Here is a 10720-nt window from a genome sequence, read left to right as displayed (position 1 = left end):
TTTGTTCAGCATCTTCATAGAGGACTAGGTAGCAGAGCTGCCACTTGGCACGGTGAGCCTCACTGACCCCACCACGGTAAGACCTAGGGACTGCGGCCCACTGGCTTGGGAAGGCCGGGGGACGGGGCTCCTGCGGTTGCCAGAAGCCCCTTCTCCGGAAGGAGCGACGGAGGGGCGGAGTACGCCCTGGAGGTCAGGTGCCCTGCGATTCTCCTAATTAAACTCTCGCGAGTGGGATTCGAAGACCGCGCGCCCACCCAGCCCATAGCAGCTGCGCAGGCGCGGTGAGAGCTTTGGAAGAAACCGGGTGGGTGCCTAGTTAGCGGCCCCTGGGCCCCGACCGTTGGTTCGGCGGGCTCGCGAGGGAAGCTCACTGCGCATGTGCACCAGTTCTGCGGCCCCAAGGGAGGAAAGATCCCAGGCTGAAGGACTAGTGTGATTGCTTACACGGAGAGTGACCATGTGTGACGCGGGCAGTTACCCAGCCCTGCAGGCAAGAAGTGTGGGCAGAAGCAAGGGCAGGCTGTGGGCCGCGGCGGCCGCAGAGGAACAAAGCTATGAATATGGCTCCACGAGATACCTGCTGGTATGCGGCCTGGGCGGGATGGTGAGCTGTGGGCTGACGCACACGGCCATTGTGCCCCTGGACCTGGTCAAGTGCCGCATGCAGGTGGACCCCGACAAGTACAAGGGCATCCTGAGCGGCTTTAGTGTGACGCTGCGGGATGAGGGGCTGCGCGGCCTGGCCCGAGGCTGGGCCCCGACCTTTTTTGGCTACTCCATGCAGGGCCTCTTCAAGTTCGGCCTCTACGAGGTCTTCAAGATCCGCTACGCGGAACTCCTGGGCGTGAAGAAGGCGTACGAATGGAGAACCGGCCTGTACCTGGCCGCCTCGGCCAGCGCCGAATTCTTCGCCGACGTGGCCCTGGCGCCCATGGAGGCGGTGAAGGTCCGCGTCCAGACGCAGCCGGGCTACGCCAGCACGCTGCGGACCGCGGCCCCCAGGATGTACAGGGAGGAGGGCCTGTGGGCCTTCTACAAAGGCGTGGCGCCGCTCTGGATGAGGCAGATCCCCTACACCATGATGAAGTTCGCCTGCTTCGAGCGCACCGTGGAGGCCCTCTACAAGTACGTCGTGCCCAAGCCCCAGAGCCAGTGCACCAAAGCTGAGCAGCTCGCCGTAACCTTCGTGGCCGGCTACATTGCTGGCATCTTCTGCGCCGTTGTGTCCCACCCGGCCGATTCCGTAGTCTCCGTTTTGAACAAGGAAAAAGGCAGCACGGCGTTTGGAGTTCTCCGCAAACTGGGGTTTGAGGGCGTGTGGAAGGGCCTGTTCGCCCGGATCATCATGATTGGCACCCTGACAGCGCTGCAGTGGTTCATCTATGACTCTGTTAAGGTCTATTTCAAGTTGCCTCGCCCTCCAGTCGCTCAAGCACCGGAATCCCTCGAGAAGCAGAAGTAGGCGTGGATTTGTCAAGTCCAATAGCTACCATCGGCCCATATTTCGATTCGGGGGGAGAGCGTGTTCAGACAGTACTAGAGTGTAAAGTGTTAACATTTTTGGGAGAGGTGATTTAATATGCAGTCCGAATCCTCTTTATATGATTGATTCTTGTTTGGCAGCCCAAGGGGATAGCAACCGTTTCATTCACAACCATTATCTTTGGGAAGTCGCCATGGTTGCTTTAACTGAATTGTTTTTCAACAATTATAGGGGGAAAATGTCTTAACAAGAATTAATGTTAGGTAATTCTGTGTCTGTAGATAGTATATCCTTAGATGCAGTGGTGATTATCCAAGCATCACTACTGAATAGCCTACTATTGAGATTTTAAGGTCAGCACTATATGGGAGAGGGAACAAAATAAAATTCTGCTACATGGCATTCATCTCAATAGAAATCGTGTACCTGTTGAATAGATGAAGGACTCATTCGGTATTTCCTGTTCATGTCCATCATAGTTTAAAAATTATTAAAGGTTAAATTGTGACTTACAGTGCCTGATAGCTAAGAATGCATGCATTGTTTTCAGAGAGGCATGACATGAGAAGATCAGCCTTTTTTCATTTTGCTTTGTCCAGTTCCCTTCCCGAGGTTGCTAGTTAGGGCATAGCTCTCCCCAGGAAGTGCTACAATTGGATCAATGTGGGGAACCAAAGTGAGATGAAGGGCAGGCTCTGGGAATAAATATGTAAAGAAAAGCCTCTGTTCTCTATTATTTCTTCTGTGTAACTCAGCTTTCAACAGCCATACATCCAAAGAAGATCATACCACCCTGACATTAAAACACACACACACACACACACACACACACACACACACACACACACAATCCTACAAATTCCAACAATTGTTTGTTGAATATTAAAGAATGGGTGACTTTGGAAGGAAAATCTTACTTTCCTTACTTTTAATGTAACAAATGTCATTCATTTAATTTGGTAGATGTTTCAGTGATCTTTATAGTGATTGAGGTTCATAATTTTTTTTGAAGTTATAAGTCACATTTTCAGCTTTCTGTAGTCTTCACATCTCCAGGGAAATTTTACTGTTGGTGAAGTTCTGTGAATTTGAGATGTTTTTAAACTGTGAATAAGGAATAAATGCCATTATACTTTGTATAACTTACCAAAATATTACATGATTGCCTTAATAATTTGTGTTAAAGACTACAAACTTAGAATATATTAGTGGTTTCACCACGTGATAAATTGCTTAATGGTTAACAAGTTATAAAGTGTCTAGAGCTGTCTTGGATAATAAAGAGCTTGGAGGGAAAATGTCACAACTTGTGAATGAGATGGAATTTTATATTTAGTGCTTCTATTTTGTTAATTATTGGGGAGAATTCAGGGGAAGGGCCATTACTAATTGTGAAGACATTTTTGCTCTCCTTAGGTGGTTAGTGTCCAGGTGTGTTGAAAATAATAGTTCTCAGTGAAGAAGAATGATAAATATTTTACATTCGGCCTCCACATTTTTATAAGATGTTAAAACGAATATCTTTCCATCTAATATTGTCCTGTAAAATGTAGGAAGTTGCTTTGGTCAACACTTTATTAAGTGAAGAATTTTCTATCAGTAGTGTAATTTAGGGAATAACTGCAAAATCTATGGAGTTTCAAAGCAGTAAGAGACCTCTTGCTCTGGTCTGTGGTATTTCATGATTGCTCTGCTGACAGTTCCCAGTAATTTCTGTAACATACACTGCTTATGTTCAGAGAAGTATGATCTAAGGAGAGCTGTTTGCCGTGGTTCTGACTGTTGTGGACGTGGTAAAGAAAATGGGTTTACTTAATGTGACAGCAGTTTTCATATTTAGTCCCCAGATTTCTGTTCACCATTTTTTGTGAGTGGTAGTTTACAAATGTTCATCTGAACAAATAGGGCCCAGGATAGCTAACAACGAAGAATAAAAGATAAGTAAAGCAAACATGAGCTCAGAATCATTAAGGATTTTTCCTACTTATTATTCCTCTGGGATAAATTAAATGTCACTGTTTTACCTGTTTATAATAATTACTCTGTGAAATCATGCATCTCTTTTAGGATTAGAAAAGCCATAGAATACATCTAGTGTTGTTAGACATTTTATATTTATTTTCTCATAATCTGGATCCTTGCATAATCCTGTTCTACTTTCACATACTCAGAGGCTAGGTAACTCGCTCAGAGTCATGCAGCTGAGTGGTATAGCCTGAACCAGAGTGCACATTTTCTCATTACTTTCGTCCACCCTCTTGGCATAATGGCTATCCTTTTTGTAAATTTCCTTTTATAGTACCTGCAAATCATTTTTTAAAATTTTGTGGTTGTATATATTATACATTTTCCTAATCTTTCACTAATGGAAAGTTTGTACTATGTGTCTCAATTGTGAAAAAAGCCCTATAACATAGAAGTAATCAAACTGCAAAATACTTAAATGCATTTCATTTAATATTTAAATTATTTTTTATACCAGGTCAATGCCTCAATCCTAACTTGAAGGAACTGATGATCATAATCACAGTGCTTTTAAACTTTTTTTTTAAGTTGTGGTCTTGCAATAAAGAGGCTTTATTCTATCACATTTTCTAATTTTTTCCCTCTAAACTTTAATTTCTACCATCAAAAAAGCTGGCTTAGGCTATTTATCTAGGTGATGATTAAAGTAGCTTTTTCAAGTATATGAAATTAATTGTATGACGGGGTACTGTAATCTTATCCATTGATCTGTCCTTTGAGAAGTGAGTAAAGAGAGTAAGTAAAATCTTAAAAAACAAAGGCCATATTTACATGTTAGTACCACACTGATAAAGATGGAAAGCAATCAAGATATTGATGCTATGAGTATTTTTTCTTGCTGTGCAAACAAGGCTTTAGAAAGGATTTCTTTCAAAGGCAAAAATAATCACAGAAGTCAGGTGGTCACATTTTTTAATTTATTAATTATGTCATTACAGTTATTCTATTCCCCCTTCATTCCCCTCCACCCTGCACACCCCTCCCCCACCATTCCCCCCTTTAGTTTATGACCACATGTCTCAAGTTCTTAGGATTCTATATTTCCCATACTATTCTTGCCCTCCCCCCTATCTATTTTCTACCTACCGTCTATGCTACTTATTTTCTGTACCTTCTCCCCTCTTCTCCTTCTCCCACTCCCCTGTTGCTAACCCTCCATGTGATCTTCATTTCTATGGTTCTGCTCCTGATCTAGCTGTCCTCTTAGTTTGCTTTTATTTTAGGTGTGGTTCTTAATAACTGTGAATTTGCTGTCCTTTCACTGTTCATCTTTTTTATCTTCATTTTCTTAGATAAGTCCCTTTAATATTTCATATAATAAGAGCTTGGTGATGATGAACTCCTTGAATTTGATCTTATCTGAGAAGCACTTTATCTGCCCTTCCATTCTAAATGATAGCTTTGCTGGATAGATCAATCTTGGATGTAGGTCTTTGGATTTCATGGTCTTGGAATACTTCTTTCCAGCCCCTTCTTGCCTGTAAGGTTTCTTTTGAGAAATCTGCTGACAGTCCGATGGGAACTCCTTTGTAGGTGACTGTCCCCTTATCTCTTGCTGCTTCTAGAATTCTCTCCTTCATTTTAATCTTGGCTAATGCAATGGTGATGTGCCTTGGTGTGTTCTTCCTTGGGTCCAAATTCTTTGGGATTCTCTGAGCTTCCTGGATTTCCTGGGAGTCTATTTCTTTTTCCATATTGGGGAAGTTCTCCTTTATTATTTGTTCAGATAAGTCTTCCACTTGCTCTTCCTCTTCCCCTTCTGGTATCCCTATAATTCAGATGTTGGAACGTTTTAAGATGTCCTGAAGGTTCCTAAGCCTCTCCTCATTTTTTTGAATTCTTGTTTCTTCATCCTTTTCTGTTTGGTAATTTTTTTCCTCTTTCTGGTCTACTCCTTTGATTTGAGTCCCAGTTTCCTTTCCATTACTATTGGTTTCCTGTGCATTTTCCTTCATTTCAGTTAGTTTCGCCTTCATATGTTCCTCTAATTTGTGACTAAAATCAGCCAGTTCTGTGAGCATCCTGATCACCAGTGTTTTGAACTGTGCATCTGAAAGTTTGGCTATTTCTTCATCACTTAGATTTATTGGCTCTGGGGCTCTGAGTTGTTCCTGAGCCATGTTTTGATCTGTTTGTGCCTATTACATATGAGGAGCAGAGTCTTAGTTGTTCACCAGGGTGGGGCCACCCAGGTCGCTGGTTTGTGACGCTGTAGGTGGGGGCGTGGTCAGAGAGGGACAATGGCGGTTCCCTCTGCTGCTTCCTGCTGCTGAGGCCTGCGCCACCCATATGACTGCTCACTCCTTCATTGGTTTATTTGCGCAGGAATGTGCAACCTCGATCAGCCATCAGTAGGTCCCTCTTGCGCCTTCAGTGGGTCCACCTGCTTCTCCACACCTGGGATCTGCCCACAGCTGCTGGCACACCTGGGTAGTGTGCCTGGGTCAGTCCGGTGGATCTTTCCTGCCCCACCCCGCTCTGCTGCTGGCTCTGCCCCTCCCCCTCATACCGATTTGGCTGAAGGGTTTGTTGTTGTCAGACTTCCGTGTAGTTCAATTTTCTGTGGTATGGCTGCATTTTTGTTGCTAAAACTTTGTTGTTTTTAAACTTGGTTGTGCGAGAAGGCGCAGTGCTTCCACCTACGCCTCCATCTTGGCGGAAGTCCAGGTGGTCACATTTTGATAAGCAGCCATTCAGTGGTAATATGCTTGTTTTATGTGGTCTTAAAGATCAATTATTTTTTTAATTCATGAGCAAAGAACTGTTCAAAAGGAAATTTAAATTTCAATATTATTTAGAAGGCTTCGTCTTGTTTTTTTTTTTTGAATGCTACTAATATTTGGGAGTGTTGGTGAGTAGGGAGGGTACTAGCAATGTGATTTTAACTAAGGTTTGTGTGTGTTTGTGTCCATTTGGTTACCATATTTTTGAGGCCTTCAGTGATAAAGAGTATCTAAAATTTTAGAGCCCATTTGGTAATTCTGCCCGTACCCATCTATGACTCTACAGATTAGCATCTGCCATGTGCCCCGCACTATGCCAGGCAGAAGAGTGTGATGAGCATAGTACAGTTGACCCTTGAATAACATGAGGGTTAAGTGCCAACCCCCACGCAATCAAAAATCCACATAGAATGTTTGATTCCCCCAAAACTTAATGACTAATAGCCTGCTGTTGACCACAAGCCTTGCCGATGAACTGTTGATGAACACATTTTGTAATGTGTATACTATATTCTTATAATGAAGCAAGCTAGAGAGAAGAAAATGTAATTAAGAAATCATAAGGTAGAGAAAATACTTTTACACAGTATTTATTGGAATCAAATCCATGCATAAGTGGACCCATGCAGTTCAAACCTATGTTATTCAATAGTCAATGTACATGGCTCTGCCCTTGTGGAGCTTACACACTAGTAGGAGAAATAAACTACAGTTATGCAATGTGCTGCAAAGAAGTACAGGGTGTCTAAGAGTGTGTATCCATGTGATGTTCAAGATGAGACCTAGAGGATAAGCAGGAGTTAGGCTGGCCTAGTTCCTTTCGCCTGGAGCCATTCAGCTTCAGAGAGGGTGGTATGAAATGAAGTATAAAAGGTCAACAGGAATAGGATCACTCCAGGCTTTGTTCTTCAGTTTGTTTAGTTCAAGTTAAGACTGGATTGCAAAAGTAAACATCTGGTTGTGACACTGTCATGTTAAATTTCATACAAGTGAGCAGGAAAGGAATCTACCAGGTTGTAAAGTCTGGAAATTACCTCTAAGGAATGAAAATTCTCTTAAATCTTTAGAGATGCAGAGATCTCTAAGTTTGGGAGAGTCACTTCATAATGTGAGGAGTTGAGCTACCAATAATTTTTCCCTTTACTGTAAGGAAAGGGGAAAAGATAGATGTTGAGAAAAGCAGGTGCGTGTATAGAGCATACAAGAAAAATCTTAGCTAGCCAGAACATCCAGGAAATGGTAGGTTTATTTAATTAACTGCAAGGTATCCAGAAATCCCCTTTTGTTTTCAATTCTTTTTAAAATATATTTTGTTGATTAGGCTATTACAGTTGTCCCGTTTTCCCCCCTTCACTCCCCTCCACCCTGCACACCCTCTCCCACCCACATCCCCTCTCTTTAGTTCATGTCCATGTGTCATAAGTTCTTTAGCTTCTACATTTCTCATACTTTTCTTACCCTCCCCCTGTCTATTTTCTACCTACCATCTATGCTACTTATTCTCTGTACCTTTTCCCTCTCTTTCCTCCTCCCACTCCCCTGTTAACCCTCCATGTGATCTCCATTTCTGTGGTTCTTTCCTGTTCTAGTTGTTTGCTTAGTTTGATTTTGGTTTTGTTTTAGGTGTGGTTGTTAATAATTATGAATTTGCTGTCATTCTACTGTACATGTTTTTTATCTTATTTTTTTAGATAAGTACCTTTAACATTTCATAAAATAAGGGCTTCGTGATGATGAACTCCTTTAACTTGACCTTATCTGAGAAGCACATTATCTGCCCTTCCATTCTAAATGAAAGCTTTGCTGGATAGAGCAATCTTGGATATAGGTCCATACCTTTCATGACTTGGAATACTTCTTCCCAGCGCTTTCTTGCCTGTAAGGTATCTTTTGAGAAATCAGCTGACAGTCTTATGGGCACTCCTTTGTAGGTAACTCTCTCCTTTTGTCTTGATGCTTTTAAGATCCTCTCCTTACCTTTAAACTTGGGTAATGTAATTATGATGTGCCTTGGTGTGTTCCTCCTTGGGTCCTACTTCTTTGGAACTCTCTGAGTTTCCTGGACTTCCTGGAAGTCTATTTCCTTTGCCATATTGGGGAAGTTCTCCTTTATTATTTATCCAAATAACTTCTCCACTTGTTGTTCTTCCTCTTCTCCTTCTGGTACCCCTATAATTCGGATGTTGGAATGTTTAAAGATGTCCTGGAGGTTCCTAAGCCTCTCCTCATTTTTTGAATTCTTGTTTCTTTATTCTTTTCTGGTTGGATGTTTCTGTCTTCCTTCTGGTCCACTCCATTGATCTGAGTCTCAGTTTTCTTCCCATCACTATTGGTTCCCTGTACATTTTCCTTTATTTCACTTAGCATAGCCTTCATTTTTTTTATCTAACTTTCGACCAAATTGAACCAATTCTGTGAGCATCCTGATTACCAGTGTTTTGAACTGTGCATCTGATATCTTGGCTATCTCTTTAGCGCTTAGTTGTATTTTTTCTGGAGCTTTGATCTGTTCTTTTGTTTGGGCCATTTTCTTTTTTTCTTTTTTTTTTTTTTTTTGTCTTGACACTCCTGTTCCATAGTGAGGGGCAGAGCCTTAGATATTCACCAGGGCAGGGCAACCCAGTTGCTGTGTTGTGATGCTATATGAGGGGGAAGGGTTCAAGAAGAAACAATGGTGCTTGCTGATTTCTCTGCCGGATTTCAGTCACTTCTGCCACTTTCTACATGCAATTTGGGCCCTTCTGGTGCTGATTTCCAGGTGGGTAGGTTTGTGTATATTCCAGGACCCTGTAGGTCTTTCCAATGAACTCTCCTGTGAGGCTGGGAGTCTCTCCCTGTGCCTCAACCCCCACAGGTATTTTTGATTGGTGTTTTGAGGCCTTATTTCCCCGAGCTGGGACCCTGGTTTTTGCAGTCTCACTCCCCAGTTTCACCTGGTTTATCCGTGCACATACGTGGGACTGCCTGGTCCACCAGCCACCTTGTGTGCTGCACCCCTCTACAATCCAATGCCTCGCTGGGTCTGCTTGCTGCCTTGCCTGCCAGGGGTCTGCCAGCCACCACTTGCCGCAACCCCTCTCAGCGTGGCCACCCAACTCTGCCCCTCCTACTGGTCTGGATGAATGTGTCTTCTTTGACTCCTTGGTTGTTGGACTTCCATACAGTTCAATTTTCTGTCAGTACTGGTTATTTTTTGTTTCTAAATTGTTGTCCTTATTTTGGTTGTGCGAGGAGACACAGTGTGTCTACCTATGCCTCCATCTTGGCCGGAAGTCCTGTTTTCAATTCTTGATGCATTTTTTGTCTGTATGTCTGATAACTTGTATAATATGCTGAATATGACTAATAATTCCCGGATTTAGGAAGCCATGTGGCCATCAGCTATGAAAATCAATGCTTGTTGTATAGTAGCACAGCCATAGAAGGCACAGGGCTTTCAGATAGGTGTACACTGATCCCAGGGGACATGGATGTGAGTATATGTGTGTGTTTAACCTTCCGTGTTAGTTGGGAATCTTGTCATTTGCCTCTTTGCTAAAACATAAAGTGAAGAAAAATCTGGTTTACTTTAAGGTTATTTATTGAGTACTGTATGATATTACTTCTGTTATGATAGGTACTTTCACATATCTTACTATATTCTTACCCTGTCATAGTGCATCTTTTCAAAAATTGATGATTTCATCTGTACACTAGATGTAATTCTGTGAGTTTACCATAGTGCTCCAAAATGGTAGGCTATATCTAAGAAAATTATATTCTTAAACTGCTATATATTTTTAATATATACCAGTATATCTATCTTTCCTGCCATAAAAAAATAAAGCATGTTTTTAGAATATACTAGTAAAATTTGTTATTCTAGAAAGAGACTCTGTGGGTTGAAAGAATTCTGCCCCTTTGCAAGGCTGGTAATTCACATGCACGTAATTGTTAGTCTTCAGACATGAATTGGAGCTGCTGACAGGGTGATTGTCTGTTTGCAAGAGGGTGGATGGAAACCTGGCAAAGAACCACAGTCCTTTCATCTCCCAGTGGCGTTTGTATTCTAGCTGTAGTTACATCTTACTCCCAGATATGAGGATTTGTTGCTGTAATCATTGTCTTATACCTCAGCATCTCCCTCCATCCTTTCCAAGACTATAAAGCTTTTTTTCTCATGTTGAATCACTACCATTCATCTTATATATCTGATGTGTTTTGAAACGTTTGATCTTTTAGATCATTACCCATGTCTGGTAAATGTTACTAATATTTCTTTTTATTTTAAGTATATTTTATTAATTATGCTATTATAGTTGTCCCAATTTTTTCTCCCCATTTTCCCCCTCTTCTCTGCACCGCTCCCAGCATGCCCTCCCACCTTAGTTCATATCCATAGGTCGTACATATAAGTTCTTTGTCTTCTCCATTTCCTATACTATTTTTAAACTCCCCCTGTTTATGCTTCTTATTCCCTGTACCTTTTCCTCCATTCTCCTTTCTC

At 42.1% G+C, this 10720-nt stretch overlaps 1 protein-coding gene across 1 annotated transcript; it reads left to right on the top strand.

The window, feature by feature from the left end:
- Positions 1–460: 460 nt before the first annotated feature.
- On the top strand, positions 461–1465 carry LOC119061513 (phosphate carrier protein, mitochondrial-like). Its single transcript, XM_037162067.2, has one exon. It carries the CDS (start codon positions 461–463, stop codon positions 1463–1465), a length of 1005 nt encoding a protein of 334 aa, XP_037017962.2.
- Positions 1466–10720: the final 9255 nt, after the last annotated feature.

This window comes from Artibeus jamaicensis, unplaced genomic scaffold (genome assembly GCF_021234435.1).
Source record: "Artibeus jamaicensis isolate MK-2021 breed Jamaican fruit bat unplaced genomic scaffold, CSHL_Jam_final scaffold_1019, whole genome shotgun sequence".
In the NCBI taxonomy this organism is placed as follows: Eukaryota; Metazoa; Chordata; class Mammalia; order Chiroptera; family Phyllostomidae; genus Artibeus; species Artibeus jamaicensis.
The sequence above is the reverse complement of the archived record's forward strand: the minus strand, read 5'-3'. Positions and strand labels throughout refer to the sequence as shown.

Excerpts from the sequence above, each read along its gene's own strand:
- LOC119061513 (XM_037162067.2), top strand. The coding sequence starts at position 461 with ATGTGTGACGCGGGCAGTTACCCAGCCCTGCAGGCAAGAAGTGTGGGC.